Source organism: Hyperolius riggenbachi, chromosome 6 (assembly GCF_040937935.1).
Source record: "Hyperolius riggenbachi isolate aHypRig1 chromosome 6, aHypRig1.pri, whole genome shotgun sequence".
Classification (NCBI taxonomy): domain Eukaryota; kingdom Metazoa; phylum Chordata; class Amphibia; order Anura; family Hyperoliidae; genus Hyperolius; species Hyperolius riggenbachi.
This window is the reverse complement of record NC_090651.1, coordinates 246,808,127-246,832,688: the sequence shown is the minus strand read 5'-3', so window position 1 is coordinate 246,832,688 and position 24,562 is coordinate 246,808,127. Positions and strand designations below refer to the sequence as shown.

At 43.9% G+C, this 24,562-nt stretch overlaps 1 protein-coding gene across 5 annotated transcripts in view; it reads left to right on the top strand.

The window, feature by feature from the left end:
- The window catches only part of CFAP74 (cilia and flagella associated protein 74), a 261,484-nt gene that overhangs the window by 200,500 nt on the left and 36,422 nt on the right, over positions 1 to 24,562 (top strand). For all 5 annotated transcript variants that reach the window (XM_068240650.1, XM_068240652.1, XM_068240653.1 and 2 more), the window contains exons 32-34: positions 6,329 to 6,448; positions 10,076 to 10,231; positions 17,832 to 17,961. In XM_068240650.1, coding sequence (XP_068096751.1) covers positions 6,329 to 6,448; positions 10,076 to 10,231; positions 17,832 to 17,961 — 406 coding nt within the window. The remainder of the gene's footprint in view (positions 1 to 6,328; positions 6,449 to 10,075; positions 10,232 to 17,831; positions 17,962 to 24,562) is intronic.

Here is a 24,562-nt window from a genome sequence, read left to right as displayed (position 1 = left end):
CATAACTATTGAATTAAATGATGGTTTTTATTATTTAGCGAGAAAAAAAAAATCAAAACCTACATGGCCCTGTGTGAAAAAGAAATTGCCCCCTGAACCTAATAACTGGTTGGGCCACCCTTAGCAGCAATAACTGCAATCAAGCGTTTGCAATAACTTGCAAACGAGTCTTTTACAGCGCTCTGGAGGAATTTTGGCCCACTCATCTTTGCAGAATTGTAATTCAGCTTTATTTGAGGGTTTTCTAGCATGAACCGCCTTTTTAAGGTCATGCCACAACATCTCAATAGGATTCAGGTCAGGACTTTGACTAGGCCACTCCAAAGTCTTCATTTTGTTTTTCTTCAGCCATTCAGAGGTGGTTTTGCTGGTGTGTTTTGGGTCATTGTCCTGCTGCAGCACCCAAGATCGCTTCAGCTTGAGTTGACAAACAGATGGCCGGACATTCTCCTTCAGGATTTTTTGGTAGACAGTAGAATTCATGGTTCCATCTATCACAGCAAGCCTTCCAGGTCCTGAAGCAGCAAAACAACCCCAGACCATCACACTACCACCACCATATTTTACTGTTGGTATGATGTTCTTTTGCTGAAATTCTGTGTTACTACTACTACGCCAGATGTAACGGGACACGCACCTTCCAAAAAGTTCAACTTTTGTCTCGTCGGTCCACAAGGTATTTTCCCAAAAGTCTTGGCAATCATTGAGATGTTTTTTAGCAAAATTGAGACGAGCCTTAATGTTCTTTTTGCTTAAAAGTGGTTTGCGCCTTGGATATCTGCCATGCAGGCCGTTTTTGCCCAGTCTCTTTCTTATGGTGGAGTCATGAACACTAACCTTAATTGAGGCAAGTGAGGCCTGCAGTTCTTTAGATGTTGTCCTGGGGTCTTTTGTGGCCTCTCCGATGAGTTTTCTCTGCGCTCTTGGTGTAATTTTGGTCGGCCGGCCACTCCTGGGAAGGTTCATCACTGTTTTTGCCATTTGTGGATAATGGCTCTCACTGTGGTTCGCTGGAGTCCCAAAGCTTTAGAAATGGCTTTATAACCTTTACCAGACCGATAGATCTCAATTACTTTTGTTCTCATTTGTTCCTGAATTTCTTTGGATCTTGGCATGATGTCTAGCTTTTGAGGTGCTTTTGGTCTACTTCTCTGTGTCAGATAGCTCCTATTTAAGTGATTTCTTGATTGAAACAGGTGTGGCAGTAATCAGGCCTGGGGGTGACTACAGAAATTGAACTCAGGTGTGATAAACCACAGTTAAGTTATTTTTTAACAAGGGGGGGGGGGCAATCACTTTTTCACACAGGGCCATTTAGATTTGGAGTTTTTTTTCCTCACTAAATAATAAAAACCATCATTTAAAACTGCATTTTGTGTTCAATTATGTTATCTTTGACTAATAGTTAACGGTTTTTGATGAGCAGAAACATTTAAGTGTGACAAACATGCAAAAGAATAAGAAATCAGGAAGGGGGCAAATAGTTTTTCACATCACTGTACATCAGTTTTCCTCTCAGCTATAACTGACAGCAACTGATATTTTACTGACAGCAACTGATATATTTCAGATCTGACAAAATATTGTCAGAACTGGAAGGGATTATTGTCAGAAGAAAATGGTGAGCTTCTGAGAGGAACTGATGGCAAGGTAACTATGTAATGTTCATTTGAAGTTACCTCATGTGTTTATTTTGAATATTTTTACTCAGTACAGGTTCTCTTTAAATCTACTTTTTATGTTTTAACAGTTTTATTGTTTTTGCTCAATGACACATTCATTGACGTATGCCAGAGCTAAAATCTATGAACTATTGACCCTTTCTATCTCTTTCCTGCTCTCAGAAGCCATTTTCTGCTAGGAAAGTGTTTTATAGTTGGAATTTCTTATCAGTGAGGGTCACACTGTAGTCACTTCCTGTCTGAGTCAGGACTGAGTCAGCCACTTACAAACCTGATATTTAACTCTTTCAGGCAGAGAAAAACAAAGGAACACAGCATAGTTATTTGTGTGCTCGGCACTGTACATACCCATTTCTATCTCATCATGTCACATGTCACCTCGGTTATCCTTTTAAACCACACTACTGGCCTGGCAGTTATGCTTATCCTTGGGCTTCAGTACTCTTAATCAGTTATTGTTTAACTGATTAGGCTGTAGCGTGCAGACAATAATTTATTACCATGTAAAAGATAGGGAGGCAAACATTGTACCTTGTAGGAGGGACCAAAGATGGGATCTGAAGTTGCAGGGAACCAGAATTGTTATAAAGGACAACCGGAGTAAGAAGAATATGGATGCTGCCATATTTATTTTCTTTTAAACAATACCAGTGGCCTGGCAGCCCTGCTGATCTATTTGGCTGCAGTAGTGCCTGAATAACACCAGAAACAAGCATGCAGCTATTCTTGTCAGATCTGACAATAATATCAGAAATATCTGATCTGCTGCATGCTTGTTCAGGGTCTGTGGCTAAAAGTATTAGAGGCAGAGGAAAAGCAGGGATGCAGGGCAACTGGTACTACTTAGAAGGAAATAAATATGGCAGCCTCCATATCCCCTTCACTTCAGTTGTCCTTTAACCTCCTTGCCGGTTATCCCGAACTCAGTTCGGGGTAACCTGCGCAGGAGGATTTCTCAGGCCCCGCTGGGCCGATTTGCATAATTTTTTTTGTTACAAGCAGCTAGCACTTTGCTAGCTGCTTGTAACATCCGCCGCCGATCCGCCGCTATCCGCAACGTCGCGCCGCCCCCCCCTCCAGACCCCTTGCGCAGCCTGGCCAATCAGGGCCAGGCAGCGTTGAGGGGTGGCCCGGGATTCCCTATGACGTCCCGACGTCGATGACGTCGGTGACGTCATCCCGCCCCGTCGCCATGGCGACCGGGGAAGCCCAGCAGGAAATCCCGTTCTGAACGGGATTTCCTGCTTACTCCGATCACCGGAAGCGATCGGAGTGGCTGTGGAGCTGCCGCTGCTCAGCGGCTATCATGTAGCGAGCCCTGGGCTCGCTACATGATTTAGAAAAAAAAAAAAACGTGCTGCGCTGCCTCCTTGCCGGGGGAATTAGACCGGCAAGGAGGTTAATCAATACTGCTCGCAGTCTTATAGGCAGAGGATGAAAACAGCCAGGCAAACAGTATTTTTTAAAAGTAAGTCAGCAATAGCAGCCTCCATATCATTCTAATTGCCAGTTTAAATGAGAATACAATTATGTGTAATTTGTAATTTATTTCTTAAAAATGTCTTGCACTTCATAATTTACCAGCTGCAAAAGCTTTTTCCACTTTCTCTAGCTAGCTGGCTGAAATGCATATTTAGCTACTTGCCTTCCCCAGGGACAAAACACCACTACAGCTCACAGGGACGTAGATACTCGTCTGTTGCTGCCAAGCACTCTCACTCGCTCCCGCGTGTGCTTTCACCGCTGATCATTAGAGGAGAGATCAGTAAATGGGAACACAGTTCCCATTCATTAACCACTTAAGCTCTCAGTCATTTTCACTTTATGCATCCAAGCAATGTTCACCTCCCATTCATTCGCCTATAACTTTATCACTACTTATCACAATGAACTGATCTATATCTTGTTTTTTTCCGCCACCAATTACGGTAGGCTTTCTTTGGGGGGTACATTTTGCTAAGAGCTACCTTACTGTAAATGCATTTTAACAATAAGAATAAGAAAAAAACTGAAAAAAATCATTTCTCAGTTTTCGGCCATTATAGTTTTAAAATAATACATGCCTCCATAATTAAAACCCACGTATTGTAATTGCCCATTTGTCACGGTTATTTCACCGTTTAAATTATGTCCCTATCACAATGTATGGCGACAATATTTTATTTGGAAATAAAAGAGCATTTTTTCCGTTTTGCATCCATCACTATTTACAAGCTTATAAAAAAAAATATAGCAATATTTCATCTTTACATAGATATTCAAATAGTTTAGACCCTAATGGTGGCCATACATGGTACAATTTTTTTCATACAATCTTACCATTTATATGTAATATAAGGGAACTGCCTGAATTAACCTTTCAGTATATTCACTTAATTTACCCTTATACTACAAAGAAATTGTAAGATTGTATGAAAAAAATTGTACCATGTATGGCCACCATTAGGTAAATATTTATGTGTTTTTGGTTTTTTTTATTGTAATTTTTTTGGTTTTTTTTTATTAAACATTTTATGTGGGTATTTTTGGGAGGGTGGGAAGTAAATAGTGTTTTATTTAGGGAAATATTTGTGTAGTGTAATTTTTTTTTACTTTTAGATGTAGTTTTACTCTTTGGCCACAAGATGGCAACCTTGAGTTTGTTTACATGACGTCACTCTAAGCGTACAATGAAGGGACATAGACTCAGAAAAAGTGAAGCTTCCGAGAGAAGCTGTCCCTTTTTCTGCAGGGGGAGAGGAATCAGTGATCGGGCACCACAGCCCGATTCAGTGATTCCTGGGATACTGAATTGGCCGCGGGAGCGCGCATGTCCTCCTTGACATTTTTATATGTCAAGGAGGACAAAGTGGTTAATCTAAGTTCCCGTATCAATGAGATGCCTGCAGTCATTGTAATAACGAAAGTAACACGTCCACGCATTACTTCCTGTTAGCGTGGCTGTTGTGGTCTTCTGTGTCTAATAATATGCTCAGGAAGATAATGAGTGAGGACATCTTGTGGCCAAATAGTAAAATTACACCTATATAATTTTTTGTAATGAAAAGACCTACACATACATTTAAAATTAACCCATTACCTCCAACGCTCTCCCATCGTTACCCCCAAAAACCTTTTGCATTAAAAAAAAGACAAAAAACAAATAAATAGTTACCTTAGGGGGGGACTGAACTTTTTTAATAAGTATGTCAAGAGGGTATATTACTGTTATTTTTTTGAAATTATGGGCTTGCAATTAGTGAGGGACGCAAAACTGAAAAGGGGAAAAACCCTTATAGGTGAAGTGGTTTTATTTAGGGCTCAGAATTAGGAAATAAAGTGTTGCAGTTAAATATAATCCCAGTTCTCTACAGTCTTAAAGTCCATTTAAAGTCACCTATGTGCAGTGATTAAAATAGCATAAATGTTTTTCTCATATATGAATTATAATATCTGATATAACAATATTATTTTTTCATGAACCAAGATATTTTGGCTAGAAAAATGGTCTCATATCAATGTTTGGTTTATATTCAGTTCAATTCAGTCACTGGTAATGCCTCTTATAATGTTGTACTAAGACCCTTATGCATTTAACTTTTTCTACTGAGTTTTCACGTAGGAGATACTTTTTTTTTTTCTTCTATTTTGAATAACTTTTTAGCACTTTGCAATTGAAAATTTACCAAAAAGTAGGTGGAAGAGTACTATCAAAACTATTTTCAGTATTTTCTTGCTTGCTGGGGATTTAAAAGGCTGTTTAGTATGAAAATATCACTTTGGAGAAAACTTAGGAGAAAAAGTGAATTGCTTATGGGCCTAAGAGTGCAGCAGAGAATTCCTTTTGTTCGTCCCTCATAGCCACTGGAATTTCCCCTGAAAAGCCCCTTTTCCACTTTCACATTAGGTGCAATGCTGGTGGCCGTAGCAATGCACAACATTAGCACTGCTAAGTGATTCTCCTCAATTTGGTTGTGATCCCATAATGTTGGACAAGGGAGCGTTTTTGAAAGGGTGCTTTTGCAGTTGTGGACCATGTAGACAGGTTTGGGGCAGAAGGTTGAGCCCTATGACTGTAAACTCCAAATTCCATAGAGAATAGCATCTAGCATGGGGCATCTAGCATGGGAGAAGGGGATAATAAAGTACATGAGTGGTGTTCACTGCAGAGGAGCAGCTCCTGCGACTGCAGAGGGGCCCCGATCTGTAAAGGGGCCCCAACTACTACTTCACTCCCTTCAGTAAAGGGATTCATCCTTCAGATCAGGTGTTTTCATGGCTACACTTGTTATGGGTGTAAAGATTTTGATGTCCACACTTTACCCTTGCAAAATGGGCCACCAGGTTGCGAGGGTCGCCAGGGGTATGCAAGGGAAGGGATGTGAACATTGTGGGGCGGCGGGGCATCAAAGTTTTGCTGGAGGGCCCCATGATTTGTAGTTACGTCATTGGTGGCGTACACTTTTTTTTAGCTATTTTTCAGGTGAGCACTGCAGCCATCACTGGGACCAATAGCCAGGTAGAACTTTGTGCGCTCCCAAATGGCCATTGCAGTGTGCACAGCACAAATGGTAATTTTTTGGCGATTCCACATTTACTTTCTCTTAGTGACTGACCCTCCCTATGTCTTATTAGGCCCATTATATTCCTTAACTTGTTAACCATAGCCCAGTTTCTCTGTGCTAAACCCCTGTGGTCCCTTTGTATTGCTTAATCCAGTTGGTATTGTGGAACCTGGAGCCAGCTGCCATCTGCTCATTGCCTTTGAACCAGAAGAAAGTAAAACGGTACGTGGTACATCAGTTAAAAATTCCTTTTTGAATGATGATAAAAGCAAGTTGTGCATACTAAACAAGCAGTTTACTATTAACTATGATTTATGGTATAGATTCTTCTGTGTGAATATTGCTGTTTAGTTTTCTGCTTCCCATTACATTTAAGGCCAGAAATCCACCAGGAGCGATTTTTTTTTTAACGCTGTGCGATTTGAAAACTCTAGCTAATGTAATTCTATGGGGGTGATCCCACTTCAGCGACATGATTGTATAAAAATAACCGATTGCATTGCATTAGCAAGAGCTTTCAAATCACTAGTGATTAGAAATTGCTCCTAGTGGGTTTCGGGCCTAAGTCAGAAATGGTCATGCCCATGTCCTACTGAGTTACTTAAAGAGGAACTCCAGCCTAAACAAACATACTGTCATTAAGTTACATTAGTTATGTTAATTAAAATAGATAGGTAATATAATCTGTTACCCACACTGTTTTAAAAGAACAGGCAAATGTTTGATTTCATGATGGCAGCCATCTTTTTGGTTGAAAGGAGGTGACAGGGAGCATGAGACACAGTTCCAACTGTCCTGTGTCCTGAGCACCTCTCCCAGTTGCTAGGCAACGTAAATAACAACATAGGAAATCCCATCATGCTCTGCACAGCATCAGGGAAAAAAGCCTGGGCTTTTTTTCTTTGATGGGTGGAGATTAGCTAAAAATGCAGCTAAAAATAATGCTTTGGTAAGAAAAATAAAGTTCTGATGCTGTGAAACTGTAGGCAGGGGTCACACTTGTCGGCTTTCGTGCGCATTTTCTGCACAGAAAAACTGTTTTCACCTGAGAACTCATGTTAATCAATGAGCTAGGTCACACTTGAATGTAGTTTTCGCACGCAGAAAAAAAACTGACATCTTGCGCAATTTGTCAGTTTTTTCTATAAATTACATTAGCTGTTGTAAGGTAGAGGTCACACTTGTCTTTCAGTTTTCTGAAAAGTATAGAAACTGAAAGACAAGTGTGACCCCTGCCTCAAAGAAACACCAACCCTTTTCAGTTCTGCTGAGTAGATTTTCAGTCGGGAGATTCACTTTAAGTACGTGTCAGACCACTTTTCCATGAAATGTCCACTTTCAGATCACTCTATTTTAATATATATATAATATGCCATTTTGCATTGTAATTGAAAACATTTTTTTTTTCAAGCTTACAAAGAGCTTTGATTTTTTTTTTAAACTGGCAAAAATGCAATCAATGCTTCCATGTAATCGTGGCAATGGTGCTCTACTTGTATATAGTATTCACTAGAATTTTTATTTCTCTGCTGGCTAATTTTTCTGCTCAGAGCAGGAAGTAGCACTATCCTTGGGTTCACTGCAGTGTGCCTTTCTTTTGTGTTATTGAAATTATGTTATATGAAATTGCAAATCTACAAGGATTCCATATTTCTCTTTCTACATAACTGGGACTTAACATATATATCACTATAGCATATGAGCTTTGTGAACAATCCCTATTGATTTTACTTTCAATAATTTTTATTGATTTTAAAATAGAATCAGAACAAGTTTACAGGTACAGTAGTAACTTTGAAGTACATAACTTTATACAAGTATAACAGTAATGCAAGTGAAATACATCTCTGGATAAATATGATATAACGACATGGGTCACAATACTACGTGAGCTTGTGGGAGATATGAAACCCTGACCCGAAATTTAGCGTGTAGAGGAAATGTCCCCTAGCGAGCTAGTTAGATGCTCAAGAGCTGAGTACTAAGAGGTTTGATAACCCAGTTGGGGGTGGCAGCAACCGCCCACTCACTCAACCGAAACGGCTGGGCGGGGCTACCCTCCCCTATTTACGCCTGTAGGCTTTTGAGGTCCTATCTCCAGTGAGACAGGATCGACATTACCGACCTTTAAGGGATTGCTCTAGCATCTTAGTGGATTCTTGAGATAAAGGGTTAGCTGGGGTTAGCGTTATATCGAGTTAGATTTCCAGTACCTATATTAAGGTAATTGAGAAGGGAAGAAGAGAGAGAGAGGGAAATAGAAGGGGGTTAGAAAGGGTTAGAAAAGAAGATCGAGACCACGAGAGCGGGGGCCCACCAATTTTCCCCACAATTGAAGTAAAAGTTTCTGATTTAACTTGTTAGCCCAGATGGGTATAATCAGTAACGTCCTGATTATACAATTGGTTCAGGCCCAAGAATATAATTGGTAAGGGGAGCCCATATCTTATTAAATTTTTTCATCGTATCCATTATTTTAGCTTTAAGCTTCTCAAAAAATAGGATGCGACAAAGTCTCTGTTTAACTTGATTAAAGGATAGGGTTGTGGTGTTCCAGGAGGCTGCTATTACTAATTTTGTGGCTGTGAAGATAAAGTTAACTAGAGCATTCTGAGTAGAGGTCAGGCTCGGATACGGAAGGCCCAAAAGTGTATGAATAGGATTTTTAGGGATGGGGGTGTTAAGCAGTGATGAGGCCCACGTACAAACCCTTATCCACAGTCTGTTTGCTTTTTTACATTTCCACCACGTGTGGGTGTGGGTACCCGCCGTTTCACAACCCCTGAAGCAGTTTGGCGTTGAGTTTGGTTTGATTTTTGCCAACCTTTGTGGGACTAGATACCACCTGAATAGCAGCTTATAATTAACTCCCTATTGATTTTAATTGTGCCTGATACAGTTTAAGTTTCAAGGGTGTTTATTTAGCATATAGAGCATGTACAACAAGGTCAAGAGATGACCACTTCTTCCTAAATGATTCCTCCGGTTCGTAAAAGTTTGCGCGAACCGAACTTTTACGGAAGTTCGCAAACCCGGTTCGCAAACCGAAAATCGGAGGTTCGGGCCCTCTAGTGCCCACGATCCTATCTCTAATCCTATTATTATTATTTATATAGCACCAATATCTTGTCACTAACTGTCCTTCAGAGGGGCTCACAGTCTAATCCCTACCATGCTCCCAAAGATTGGAAACCGGCCCTGTTAAAACTCTAATCACTAATGCAGCATCAATCCCAGCATACTTATGTACCCAGCTTGTTGCTTCCTAGAAGACTTAGGTTACGTTTCCACTGTAGTTGATTTGCAGTGTTTCCCTGCTTGCAAATTCTGATGTGGTATCTCAGGCTAACAGGCTGCTTCCGAATCTCATGCACAGAAAAAAGTTGCTGCATCTGAATTCCCATATTACCAATAGATCTTCTGTATATTTGTGCTGTGTATTCTCAGTCACACTTTTGTACCACTGTGATGATATGTACCACCTGATGATGCAAAGATGTTCCCACAAATCCCAGTGTGCTGACTGGGATTGGTCAAGCCAAGACTTTTGTAAGTCTGATTTGCGTATGTGGTTAGCACTTTGCCTGTGGATTGTTGTTTTGTAGATTGGGTTCTCTGCAGAGTAAAATTTTGAATTAAGGTAAGAGACAATCTTTCGTGAAGCACCTTCTTGATCGAAATGGCTGACATCAGCTGCTTCAGTATTCTGTCTGTGGGTGCCTTTATTAATCAACCACAGACATAATCATGTGTCACTTCTGGTTCATGTTCTATATCTTGTTATTTTGCCTATCATATAAATCCTGTAAGTGAATTTGATAATCTTATTAGTGACATTTGTATTTGCAGTTCTTTGAAAATCTGGAGGTCCGCACCCGACAAGCAACGTTGACACTGAGTATTAAAGGGCAAGGGTTGGCTCCCTCGCTGGCCTGCTCATTGGAGGGGGAAGTACTAAACTTTGGTTATGTCTTAGCTAAAGACAGCACAACAGCATATTTCAAGGTAAGTTGTATTCATTCATTTGTAAACATTACACAGAGGCAGGCTTATCTGCATCTTGAGCAAAAAAACCTAATCCCCCCCCTCCTCCCTTCTGTCTCTGAAATCTCTGGCTAGTAATACCTCCCCCTCCTCCTGCCCAGACTGAGCTCCCATGAGCCCTTGCTACTGTCTGAAAGTGCCTTGGCTCTCTGAAAACATGTGGGTGTGGCTTATTTAGTTTATAGGGAATTAGAGCATTAAAACAAAAACAAAAAAGTATTTGGCTTGAGGAATGCCCTATAAACAATAAGAAAGGAACATAATTATTCAATGAGTAAAAGTTCATCTCGGATCCACTTTAATTCACTTTATCTCTTAGTTTTCATTTAGGAGATCATTTTTCATCTATTGCTTAAAATCACATTTCACCAACTTTTAAGCACTGTGCAATTTAAAAAGTACCAAAAAGTAGGTGAAATAATACTGACAAAATTATTAGCCAGTATTTTCTTACATGCTGATGGCTTAAAAGGCATTTCATTGATTAGATATGAAAACATCACTTGCATTTTCCTGGGTAATGTTATCAAATAGTTTAACTGCACTTTGATTTTCTCAAATAAAACACAATCCTTATCAAACTACCTTTATACAGTTCTAACATTTAAACAAGCTACATTACAAAAACAAACCCATGATTATCTTGATGTTTTCCCGGGCCAGTATTTTGGAAGTCTACATGTAGCATGGTAAAAGGTGCCTTGCTTTACTCTCAGCTGATAGTGAGATGGGAGTGATTAGTCAAGACACATATATGCAGAACCAACATCCCTCTGAACACTGTTGCCAACCTTTCACATTATTTTTACTGACAAAGATATACAAATTTACTGACAAGGGATTTTTTTTACTGACAAAAAAAGAAAAATGGGAGTGGTCACGCAACAGAATGTGGGAGTGGTCATGGGTGGGGCCGAATATACATGACTTTAGCAGTGCTGTAAAAGGCCTGCCAGGTAAGTTTGAGCTCTACCACAGTGTTTCCCAGCAAAATACATGTAGTCTTACAGCATTTAACCAAAAATACACTTAATCTGGCAAAGGTTCTTCCAAAATACAGATAATATGGCACAGTGGTTCCCCAAAAATAGATGTAATTTGGCAGCAGTGGTTCCCCCAACTTAGACATAATCTGGCAGCGGTTCCCCAAAATACACTTAATCTGGCAGCAGCAGTTCCCCAAAAATACAGATAATCTGGCAGCAGTTCTCCCAAAAAAGGTGCCCCCAGTATAGGTAGCCAGGTCTATAGGTGTCCCCAGTATAAGTAGCCAGGTCTATAGGTTTCTCCAGTTTAGATAGTCAAGTCTATAGGTGTCCCCAGTATAAGTAGCCATGTGTATAGATAGCCAGGTCTATAGGTGTCCCCAGAATAGGTAGCCAGGTCTATAGGTGTCCCCAGAATAGGTAGCCAGGTCTATAGGTGTCTCCAGAATAGGTAGCCAGGTCTATAGGTGTCCCCCAAATAGGTAGCCAGGTGTATAGATATCCCCAGAATAGGTAGCCAGGTGTATAGATGTCCCCAGAATAAGTACCCAGGTGTATAGATGCCCTCAAAATAGGTAGCCAGGTGTATAGATGTCATCAGAATAGGTAGCCAGGTGTATAGATGTCCCCAGAATAGGAAGCTAGGTGTATATATGTCCCCAGAATAGGTAGCCAGGTGTATAGATGTCCCCAGAATAGGTAGCCAGGACTTTAGGTGTCCCGCTCCCGCCCCCACGCAGGAGGGGAGGCAGCACAGAGAAGGGGGAGCGGTGGGCATAGCGGTGGGGAAGTGGGACCGTCTCCCCCTTTTTCCTCACTTGGGGCTCCCCCTTCCTCGCTCTCCCCTCCAGAACTAAGCATTGCGGCAGCGGGTGGGAACTTACCTTTGTCTTCCAGGCGCGAGAGGAAGTTTTGCGTTGCCGCTAGTCTGGTCTAGACCAGAGCAGCGGCACGCAGAACTTCCTCCGGTGCTTGGAACGAGGCAGAGGTAAGTTCCCGCCCTTTTACGGACGTTGCCGAATTCCTTACAGAATTCGCGGGCAGCTAAATTTGCATAAAAATGTACGGTATGCCCGTAAATTTATGGGCAGTTGGCAACACTACCTCTGAATGGATAGGATCCCTCCTTTGTGTGGAATGAAAGTGTCATTGCAGAAAACCCAGCAGAGAAATTGAGATGTGAAGGGATGCAATGAGTTCTACTTACTGATTTGTGCACACTTATGCGCCAATTAGACAGAGATGGAAGAATTCTGTCTTTTATACCAGAGTTCATTTGATGTGCGAGGGATGTTTTGAAGTAATATATCCACTAAAGAACGAGTGCAGGGGCAGACCAGACACAGTCTGTCACAGATCTATGTCAGTGAAGTCCACAGAGATAAAACAAATCAAACCACAAATCTGAAAACTTTATTTATGCCGGCATAATAATTCCTCAGCCAGTAGAGCAAGCACAGAAGACGTTTTGAGCAACTTGAGAAAAGGTTGTTTGTTCTTTTAGCTGTGGAATTGTCAGTTTATGTTGCCTTATAGGAAGTTTTCCAATCTGTGGATTAAACCACTACTATTTTGCTTTGTGTATTTTTACACCAAGCCATACACTGTTGCCATGGTTTCCCTCAAGATTTCTAAAAATAACTTTTACTAGCAGCAGACTGAAGCTGAAAAAATATTATTTAACTGCATTCAGTTACTAAATGACTTGTGAGGTGATAACGTGTTATGTAAGGTTTTTGTTTTTTTTTAGTAAAGTGAAGTAACCCTTTAAATAAGAACCCCAAACCATCTCCCTGGGGTACTTAAAGGAAACCTGAGACAATGTTATCAACTTTTATACTTTCCTGGAGCTTCCTCCAGCCCCATGCCGGTGGTGGCATTCACCGCCATCCTCCTGGGCCCCCACCATCTTCCTGGGCCCCTCCGTTTCTCCACTGTGCCCCCCACTATGTTCTTCACTCTACCAAAAAAACTTACATAACACATGTTGATGCTGTCTGGTTTCCTCCCACATTTCAAAAACATACAGATAAGTTAATTGGCTTCCCCATAAATTGGTCCGAGGCTACAATACATTCACTGTCTATACAATACATACATAGACATATGACTATGGTAGGATTAGATTGTGAGCCTCTCTGAAGGACAGCTAGTGACAAGACCATATACTCTGTTCAGCGCTGTGGAAGATGTCGGCATTATATAAATACTAAATAATAATAATAATAAAAGCATTGTCTTAGGTACAAATGATTTTCCCCCCCACAACTTCACTGCTCTGTTGACTCTACTTTGCAGTTATAGTGCTAGAGCTCAAAGGCTGACTGATGCTGAGCTGGCAGGGGACAGTCTCACAGGAGAAGGTCATGTTATGTAAAATTCAATGAAAATGAAAAGATCTTATTGGAGTTCATAAGATCACATTACATAACCTCCTCTTGTGTGAAATGCTCAGGCTTGAAATCAAGCAGTAATCATTTGGCTATTACTATTAGTCATTAATACAACATAAGGCAAACTCATCAAGTATAAATTCCATCCCCAATTCACATACAATTAATAACAATCCTGTATGGTAATGCATTCTGCAAAATGCAAAGTGGGATTTGCCATTATCCTGGGTCCTGCCGCCTGATGGTACTCTTGTCCCTCCCAATAAGAGATAGAATACACCTGTATAGAAATTTGACCATCTCTCACAAAGACCATGAACGATTGATTTGCACAGTGTACTTGCACAGTGTACATGGACACACCTGCACTGTATACGCACCCATGCTCTTTATACACTTGCACTCTCCATTATTTTATTTATTTATTGTATTTATAAAGCGCCAACATATTACACAGCGCTGCATGTATCCACACTCTGTTCATACGTGCACTGTCCATGTAACCACACGCTGTGTATGCACCCACACTCTGCACATGTACCCACGCTCTGTACACAAACACGCTGTGCATGCTTCCACACTTTGTGACCCACCCTCTACAAGAACACATGCAATGTATACATACGCATGCACACAGTACTTATTTCCATGCACTGTACACATGCACACTTTACACACATGTATTGCACACTTAATACTGTACACATATACACTCATTGTACACTCACATCCAATTTAGTTACCTTAAGTACATTCGTGCAGTGTACATTTACCCATGTGCTGTACACGTAAATGTTGTACACATACCCACACGCTCTACATTCACCTACAAGCTATAATTACATATATTCTGTACACTTACTCCTCTTTTGTACACGCACACACCGTACCTGCATGCATGAAAAAAGGGCGCAGTCAAAAAAGGGCTTGGCTTGATAACGAAATGGTGCGGGTGGATAACGAAATCTGATACTGATAAACATCGTTGTCAAACTTGGTTAACGATAAATACCATTGTTATTACAAACGGGAAATAATAATGAAAATATATTAACGTTAAAAATTGTTACATAATTCAACAATACAGCTTAACCCAACCCTACTCTCACACAGAACCCTCCCCTGGTGGTGCCTAAAACTAACCACTCCCCTGGTGGCGCCTAACCCTAATTACCCCCCCCCCCCCCTCTCCGGTGGTGCCTAACCCTAACCCCCCCCCCTGGTGTTGCCTAAAACTAACCGCCGCCCGGGTGGTGCCTAACCCTAACCACTCCCCCGGTGGCGCCTAACCCTAATTACCCCCCCTCTCCGGTGGTGCCTAACCCTAACCACTCCCCCTGGTGTTGCCTAACCCTAACCTCACCCTTTTACACATAGAAATGATATCTTTAATAACGAAAAATCTGTACATATAATCGAAATAATATGACAAAAATTATAACTTTCCAATCTTCTAAAACGATAACTACTTCAAAAACAATAATGTTCTAATTAACAATATTTTTTGCGCCGCCCTATTTTCAGTTTTTGTGCCTTATTAACAATAATTGCCTTAAAGTCTAGGGCGGCGCCCTTTTCGTCCACCCTCGTCCTGCACCCTTTTTTCCTACTACCCCTACCCTTATCTATGTGCTCTAGTCATGCTCTTAACCAGTGGCATAGCTAGGGTATTTGACACCCAGTGCTGATTATTTACAGACACCATCCCCCCTCTCTCCCCCCCACACACACACACACGCACACTGCATACATACAAGCAGCACAGCAACTCACACAGAACTCTGTCACCCTGTCTCCCCTGTTGCAGCTGCGTCTCTGTGTCTCTTCTCCTCCTCACATTCCTGAGGGAGGGGTTGCTGGATGTGCTCACTCTCCTGTGGCAAGGGGGTGCTACAGTTCCTCGCTCCTCTGATACCAGTGCTTTGTTTCAGCTCTGCAGTTGGCATGGCATGGAGCTGGAGCTATACATTCTCCTATACATGCTCCTTCTTCCTTATACGTCACTGCTTTCGTCACACGCCAGCACCTCGCGTCATCACGGCGGCCGGCGTGACAATACGTCGCATGCGCGATTAAACCATGCATGCGCCGTACTGTCACGCCGGCCGCCGTGATGACGTGAGGCGGCTGACATGTGACGAAAGCAGTGACATATAAGGAAGAAGGAGCCCGACACTCGGGCCCAGTGCCGCCGGTCAACCATTTCTGGACAGGGCCTAGGAGAAGAGCCATGACGTCGCCGTGGGACGTCCCGACCTACACTGGGCCACTAGCGTCGTGACGGGGGTGCGGAGGGTGCGACCCGCACCAGGTGGGGTGACCCCAGCCGCCCTAGAGGGGGTGCGCTGTATGGAGGGGAGAGCCGCAGCCGCGGGGAGGGCAGCCCGACCTCTCCCTCCCTCCCTCTCCCAGGGCTGGTCTCCGTGCTCCCCCCTCCAGACTTGACATAGAGTAATGCGCAGGGGAGCCTGTACTAAACGACTCACCTCCCTGCGTTCCCATCGCCGCTCAGTCGCGGCTGGTCTTCTGTTCTCCGCATATGCTGATACACACACTGCTTCCGGCTACAGGAAGCAGTGTGTGTATCAGCATATGCGGAGAGAAGAAGACCAGCGGCGACTGAGCGGCGATGGGAACGCAGGGAGGTGAGTCGTTTAGTACAGGCTCCCCTGCGCATTACTCTATGTCAAGTCTGGAGGGGGGAGCACGGAGACCAGCCGTGGGAGAGGGAGGGAGGGAGAGGTCGGGCTGCCCTCCCTGCGGCTCTCCCCTCCATTAGGGGGGCAGCTACCTATCTAATCTATACTGGGGGGCACCTACCTAATCTAACCTATACTAGGGGAACCTACCTAATCTAACCTATACTGGGGGGGGGGGGGCAGCTACCTATCTAACTTATACTGGGGGGCAGCTACCTATCTAACCTATACTGGGGGAACCTACCTAATCTAACCTATAATGTGTGGCACCTACCTAATATAACCTATACTGGGGGGCACCTACCTAATCTAACCTATACTGGGGGGCACCTACCTAATCTGACCTATACTGGGGGGACCTACCTAATGTAACCTATACTGGGGGGCACCTACCTAATCTAACCTATACTGGGGGGGCAGCTACCTATGTAACCTATACTGGGGGCAACTACCTATCTAACCTATACTGGGGGGCAGCTACCTATGTAACCTTTACTGGGGGCAGCTACCTATCTAACCTATAATGGGGGGCACCTACCTAATCTAACCTATACTGGGCAGCAGCTACCTATCTAACCTATACGGGGGGCAGCTAACTATCTAACCTATAGTGGGGGGCACTTACCTAATCTAACCTATACTGGGGGGTACCTACCTATTTAACCTATACTAGGGGGCAGCTACCTATTTAACCTATACTGGGGGGCAGCTACCTATCTAACTTATACTGGGGGCAGCTACCTATCTAACTTATAATAGGGGGCACCTACCTAATCTAACCTATACTGGGCAGCAGCTACCTACAGTATATAACCTATACTGGGGGGCAGCTACCTTTCTAACCTATAGTGGGGGGCACCTACCTAATCTAACCTATACTGCGGGGCACCTACCTATCTAACCTACACTGGAGGCACCTACCAATCTAACCTATACTGAGGGCAGCTACCTATGTAATCTATACTGGGGCACCTACCTATCTAACTTGTATTGGGGGCACCTACCTACTTACCTACCTAGCTAGCCTATACTGGTGGCAACTATACTGGCTACCTATATTGGAGGCACCTACCTAACTAACCTACACTGGGGGCACCTACCTATCTAACCTATGCTGGGGGCAACTATTCTGGCTACCTATATTAGCCCACTGCCGTACAGTTACATTACAGTTACCTCCAACCATGTGATGTCATGTCCACACCCATTTTTTGCCGCTGCGCTTTTTGGGGGGGGGGGTGTCAGTGAATTATCCGCACCGGGTGTCAAACACCCTAGCTACGCCACTGCACTGGGCTGCAGAAAGCCCCAGGTGAGTACTAATTTCGTATTTATTTTGGGCTCGGAGTCCCTTTAACCTCTGCCATGTATAGAACTGAAGTGTAGACACTGCCTTTTTTCATTAATAGTGGAATTCCAGAATGAATGATGGCTGATTGTTGTAGCAGATGTACCGGTGATTGACTGTTTTCTTTTCTTGCAGTTACATAACACCTCCACAGTTCCTGTGAACTATACTATTAAACTGGAGAGCCTGTCTGTAACACGATATGAGAAAATGCAGACGTTACCGAGATTTATTTCTTCAGAAAAATCGTCTCCCAGCTTTGTCGGTAACTATATTTTGAGGCTCTGTAGGAGCAGCCAGATGTATCTGGTGGATAATATGTGTTCCATTCTCTCCAGGAGTTCATGGACAGTAACGACTATGGCCCACTAGAGCGCTTTTAGCCGCGCTTTGGAATTGTCGGCGATTGCTAGAATAATGCAAGTCAATGGGGAAAACTCACAGGAGCTATTGTGATTTGAGAATTTTTTTTAAAAACACAGTCGCTTGGCAAAGCTCTTACAAAAACGTCTAAAAGCGCTGCAAAATGCTCCGGAAATCGTTCTACAAAATGCTTGCAAAATGCTAAACAATTGCAATGATTTTCATACTTAAAGAGGAGCTGTTAGGTATAGGGTCTCAGAGAAAATAAACACATATATCAGTAGCTAAAGATTGGCTGTACTTACATTACATATGCATTTCACTGTCCACGTTTGGATTTCACAGAATTTGTATATAGTATATGCAGAGATAGATGCTCCTGACAGCTCATGGCAGGCTCCATGTTTGTGAAGCCAAATGTGTCATCATGTCCTGCCTGCTTCTGATCACAGATAAGCTCGTTCTTGAACAACACGGTGTGCAGTGAATATTAATGAGCCATGTGGCTAGGAACAATAGCTGACTCTTGCAGTGTAGTCTGCCCGGAGATTTATCAGTGCTACGCTCTGGACTGATTACACAAGCTGCTGTACCGTCTCATTAGCAGCCGAGGGGAGGGCCCCAGAATGCTTTGCAGTTTAGCTGCGGCTTGCGTCTTTATGGGTCTATAACAGACTTTAAGATAAGCACACATCAAAGGTAACTGAAATGTTTATCTTCACTAATGGCTTTTGAGCTTCCTTCTAAACTGTTTAACACAGGAGAATAGAGGTTTAAATTAGCTTCTGCAGCCTGACAGTTACTCTTTAAGTGGGCGCCCTGCCTAACACCTACATTCAGTAACATGACCTTGCCACTTATTCCACACATAACTCACTGAAGTCATGACATTGCTAACATGCAAACTTAGTCTCTGGAGCTACTGGCAGTGCTTTTCTATGTTCTTGTGATATGAAAAGCTCTTGCTAATGTAAGGCTATCGGGGATTTTTTAAAAACTACGTCCCTCAAGTGAGATCACACCCATAGCATTACATTAGCAAGAGCTTTTCACATCACAAGGGCTTAGAAAAGCACTGCTAGTGGGTCCAAGGCCTTACTAATATATTGTGTGGAGAAGAAAAATTAACAAACAAGATGCTCTTCACTGTTATTTCGAGATTATAATTGTGTTTTAGCTATTATTATTTGCTATTTAGAAGCACTATTTGTGCTTTCAGAAGGACATTTTGGTATGATATACAAAGTGCATCCATGGTATAGACATTTTGCTTGTTATACAAACCTGAGCTTTGCTTTTTATTAGTGAGAAAGTGGCTGGGCCACTTTTGAACCCTTCAGTGTTTCAGCAGAATCGGGGCCGGATTTGAGCCATGGCCTAGGTCACCTCAGGATCAAGGGCGGGTAGGCAGCAAGCTATACTGGGGGGGGGGGGGGGTCATCAGGCTATCTATATAGAAGGGGGAGGGTCATCTGGCTCCTAATACTAGAGCATCTGACACTACTTCCTGGTAAACAGGAAGTAGCATGCAGTGGCGTTCCTACCATGGGGCAGCAGGGGCGCCCCGCTCCGGGTGTCGGGTGCCTCAGGGGGTGTCATGAAGGCCTCCCACAAAGGGGGAAGCAACACAGAATGGAGGGGTGGTGGAGAAAGCGGCGGGGAGGGGGGACGGACCCCCCACCTCCCTCACCTGGGTCCCCTCCTTCTTGCGCCCCCCCCCCTCCTAATTAGTAGCAGCTTTAGATATGCGGCAGGAGCGGGCGGAGAGGACTTACTCACCTGCTTCCTGCGTTCCAGGCGATGGCGCATAGCGACATCGTCACGTGACGCTGCTTTCCGCCTTCTCCACCGCCCACTGTGCTTCCTGATTAGCGGAAAGCGCAGTGAGTGACAGAGAAGTCGGAGACCAGTGTCACGTGAGGATGACGTGTGCGCCATCTCCAGGAAGCAGGTAAGTCCTCTCCGCCCGCTCCTGCCCGCTTATCTAAAGCTGCTGCTGATTAGGAGGGGGGAAGCGCAAGAAGGAGGGGGCCCAGGTGCAGGAGGTGGGGGGTCTGGCCTCCCTCCCTGCCACTCCTCCTTCCAAGCTTCCCCCATACCGGGGGCAACTATACTACTGGGGCAACTATACTAGCTATTCTGGGGGCAACTACAGGATCTTCTCAAAAAATTAACATATTGTGATAAAGTTCATTATTTTCTGTAATGTACTGATAAACATTAGACTTTCATATATTCTAGATTCAAATACACACAACTGAAGTAGTTCAAGCCTTTTATTGTTTTAATATTGACGATTTTGGCATACAGCTCATGAAAACCCAAATTTCCTATCTCAAAAAATTAGCATATTTCATCCGACCAATAAAAGAAAAGTGTTTTTAAAACAAAAAAAAGTCAACCTTCAAATAATTATGTTCAGTTATGCACTCAATACTTGGTCGGGAATCCTTTTGCAGAAATGACTGCTTCAATGCGGCGTGGCATGGAGGCAATCAGCCTGTGGCACTGCTCAGGTGTTATGGAGGCCCAGGATGCTTCGATAGCGGCCTTAAGCTCATCCAGAGTGTTGGGTCTTGTGTCTCTCAACGTTCTCTTCACAATATCCCACAGATTCTCTATGGGGTTCAGGTCAGGAGAGTTGGCAGGCCAATTGAGCACAGTAATACCATGGTCAGTAAACCATTAACCAGTGGTTTTGGCACTGTGAACAGGTGCCAGGTCGTGCTGAAAAATGAAATCTTCATCTCCATAAAGCTTTTCAGCAGATGGAAGCATGAAGTGCTCCAACATCTCCTGATAGCTAGCTGCATTGACCCTGCCCTTGATAAAACACAGTGGACCAACAGCAGCAGCTGACATGGCACCCCAGACCGTCACTGACTGTGGGTACATGACACTGGACTTCAGGCATTTTGGAATTTCACTCTCCCCAGTCTTCCTCCAGACTCTGGCACCTTGATTTCTGAATGACATGTAAAAGTTGCTTTCATCCGAAAAAAGTACTTTGGACCACTGAGCAACAGTCCAGTGCTGCTTCTCTGTAGCCCAGGTCAGGCGCTTCTGCCACTGTTTCTGGTTCAAAAGTGGGTTTATGCTTCCATCTGCTGAAAAGCTTTATGGAGATGAAGATTTCATTTTTCAGCACAACCTGGCACCTGCTCACAGTGCCAAAACCACTGGTAAATGGTTTACTGACCATGGTATTACTGTGCTCAATTGGCCTGCCAACTCTCCTGACCTGAACCCCATAGAGAATCTGTGGGATATTGTGAAGAGAAAGATGAGAGACGCAAGACCCAACACTCTGGATGAGCTTAAGGCCGCAATCGAAGCATCCTGGGCCTCCATAACACCTGAGCAGTGCCACGGGCTGATTGCCTCCATGCCACGCCGCATTGAAGCAGTAATTTCTGCAAAAGGATTCCCGACCAAGTATTGAGTGCATAACTGAACATAATTATTTGAAGGTTGACTTTTTTTTGTTTTAAAAACACTTTTCTTTTATTGGTCGGATGAAATATGCTAATTTTTTGAGATTTGGGTTTTCATGAGCTGTATGCCAAAATCATCAATATTAAAACAATAAAAGGCTTGAACTACTTCAGTTGTGCGTATTTGAATCTAAAATATATGAAAGTCTAATGTTTATCAGTACATTACAGAAAATAATGAACTTTATTACAATATGCTAATTTTTTGACGAGATCCTGTATACTAGCTATACAGGGGGCAATTATACTAGCTTTACTGGGGCAACTATACTGGGGGCATCTATACTGGGGGCAACTATACTAGCTATACTGGGGGCAACTATACTAGCTATTCTGGGGGCAACTATACTAGCTATACAGGGGGCAATTATACTAGCTTTACTGGGGCAACTATACTGGGGGCATCTATACTGGGGGCAACTATACTAGCTATACTGGGGGCAACTATACTAGCTATACTGGGGGCAACTATACTAGCTATACTGGGAGCAACTATACTACTGGGGCAACTATACTAGCTTTTCTGGGGGCAACTATACTAGCTATTCTGGGGGCAACTATACTAGCTATTCTGGGGGCAACTATACTAGCTATACTGGGGACAACTATACTAGCTATACTGGGGGCAACTATACTTGCTATACTGGGGGCAACTATACTAGCTTTACTGGGGCAACTATACTGGGGGCAAGTGTACTAGCTATACTGGGGGCAAGTGTACTAGCTATACTGGGGGCAAGTGTACTAGCTATACTGGGGGCAAGTGTACTAGCTATACTGGGGGCAAGTGTACTAGCTATACTGGGGGCAAGTGTACTAGCTATACTGGGGCAACTACACTAGCTAATACCTTAAATTACAGTTAGCTCCGTCCTCATCTGGTCATGACCACGCCCATGTTTCGCCGCGGCACGCGAAGCACGCCGCAGGTTGTGGCTACGCCCATTTTTCCCGGGGGGGGGGGGGGGGGGCCTGGGGTGTCTTTGAATACCCAGCACCGGGTGCCAAAAGTCCTAGGTACGCCACTGGTAGCATGTGGCACTTAGACATCGGACCTCCGCGGTGGAAGCATGGAGGTGTGCTTGTGTTCCTGCCACTGCTGCTCCTACCGCCAATTAATGCTGGAGGGGGAGTGCTGAGGGGAGAGCCTGAGATGAGGGAGGGGGAAGTGGCCCCCCTTCCCACCAATGTGGGGGCCAATGCTCTCCCCTCGTGCTGCAACCCCTCCTGCCCCCCAAAACGGCCCTGAGCGGCACGGCCGGCCTTTGACCTGAGCGACCGGAGCGATCGCTTAGGGCGCCGGGCCGCCGGCTTCCAGGGGGGCGCCGCGCCATGCTCCTGCCGCATATTGTATGTGCTTACTGCTGCGGCGGCTGCGGGCTCGAGCTTGGTTGCGCGGTCTGAGACGAGTCTCCCTCTGGCTCCGCCCCCTGGTGCCGCTGGGGGTGATGGGGGCGAAGACCAGCAATGGCTGCGGCGCTGTCTCTTGGAGGCAGTGTGAGACTCCGCCCGCGCCCGGCCGCATGATAGGGGATGGAAGCGTGCAGAACGTGGTGTACCAGCCACCCTGCCCTGCCCTGGCTGCTTGCCTCCTGTGACTGTCCTCGAGTCGAGACCTGGTCATCTCCCCACCCAAGTGACCAGCAAAAGTAAGGCTCCGCTCCCCATCCCCAGGACCCCAACGGCAACATATGCTTTTGTAACTGTCTGTAATCCTATCTGTGCTTGATACATACATGATGGGGGGGGGGGGGGGGAGGTTGGGCGGGTATCTGCCCAACTAAAGGGGGATCTGGTAGCCTAAGCCTTATATATATATATATACATATATATATATATATATATATATATGTGTCTTAGGCTACAAGATCCCCTTTTAGTTAGGCAGATTCCCGCCCGACCCCCCCTATCATGTATGTATCAAGCATAGATAGGATAACAGTTACAAAAGCATATATTGCCAAAATATGCTTTTGTAACTGTTATTCTTTCTATCTATGCTTGATACATACATGATAGGGGGGGTCGGGCGGGAATCTGCCTAACTAATAGGGGATCTGGTACCGTAAGCCTATATATATATATATATATATATATATATATATATATATATATATACACACACACACACACACTAAGGGGGGGGTCTGCCTATATATACACTAAAGGGGGGATCTGCCTACAAGACTAGTCGCCTATATACACTAAGGGGGGGGGGGGGGTCTAGGCTACTAGTCTTGTATATGTAGGCAGATCCCCCTTTAGTGTATGTATAGGCAGATCCCCTCCCTTAGTGTATATATTATATTGTGTGCGTGTGTGAAGAGGATGAATGGGGGGGCACCAAAATCTGGTTACGCTCAGGGCGCTGTGAAACCTAAGGCCGGCCCTGCTTAGCGGGCCCCAGAGGTGTCCTGCCCCCCCCCCTGCGCAGATGCAGGGGCTGCAGCCCCTATTGTTACGCTCCTGATCAATATCCTTGCATTACTTACTTTAGCCCTTTTTAAGTATCATTTTATGCTAATACTGACAGTAAACAAGCTATAGTGTGTGCTGACCTAAATTTAAAAAATCTTCAGATTGCTGCTACAGTTGTATATAGTCTCTGTAAATGGATCATCCTTCTACTGATATAACATCTGCTAACATTGATTGCATCAGTATGGAATGGTGACGACAAATATTTAGTGTGTTTTGCCTTCTTAAAACAGAAGGTATTTGTGATAATTCAGCTTTAAATGAACATCTGTAGTTTCCCCTGAAGCCAGGCTTGCATCCAGAACTGCTGGTGTAGAGCAAGCCTATAGCTTTAAAATTTACAGAGCCACATCACCCCCACTTGCAGACAGCCTGTTTCGGATTTTTGGTCCTCATCAGTACATGGCAGGGATTGATATGGCTGTATTGGATAGGGCTTGGACCAGTACAACACAGTAACCAAGCAGCTTGGGGTGACCCAAAACCACTAGGAAAGTATAGGGGACTAAAAGAGATCAAAAAGCCCTCCTA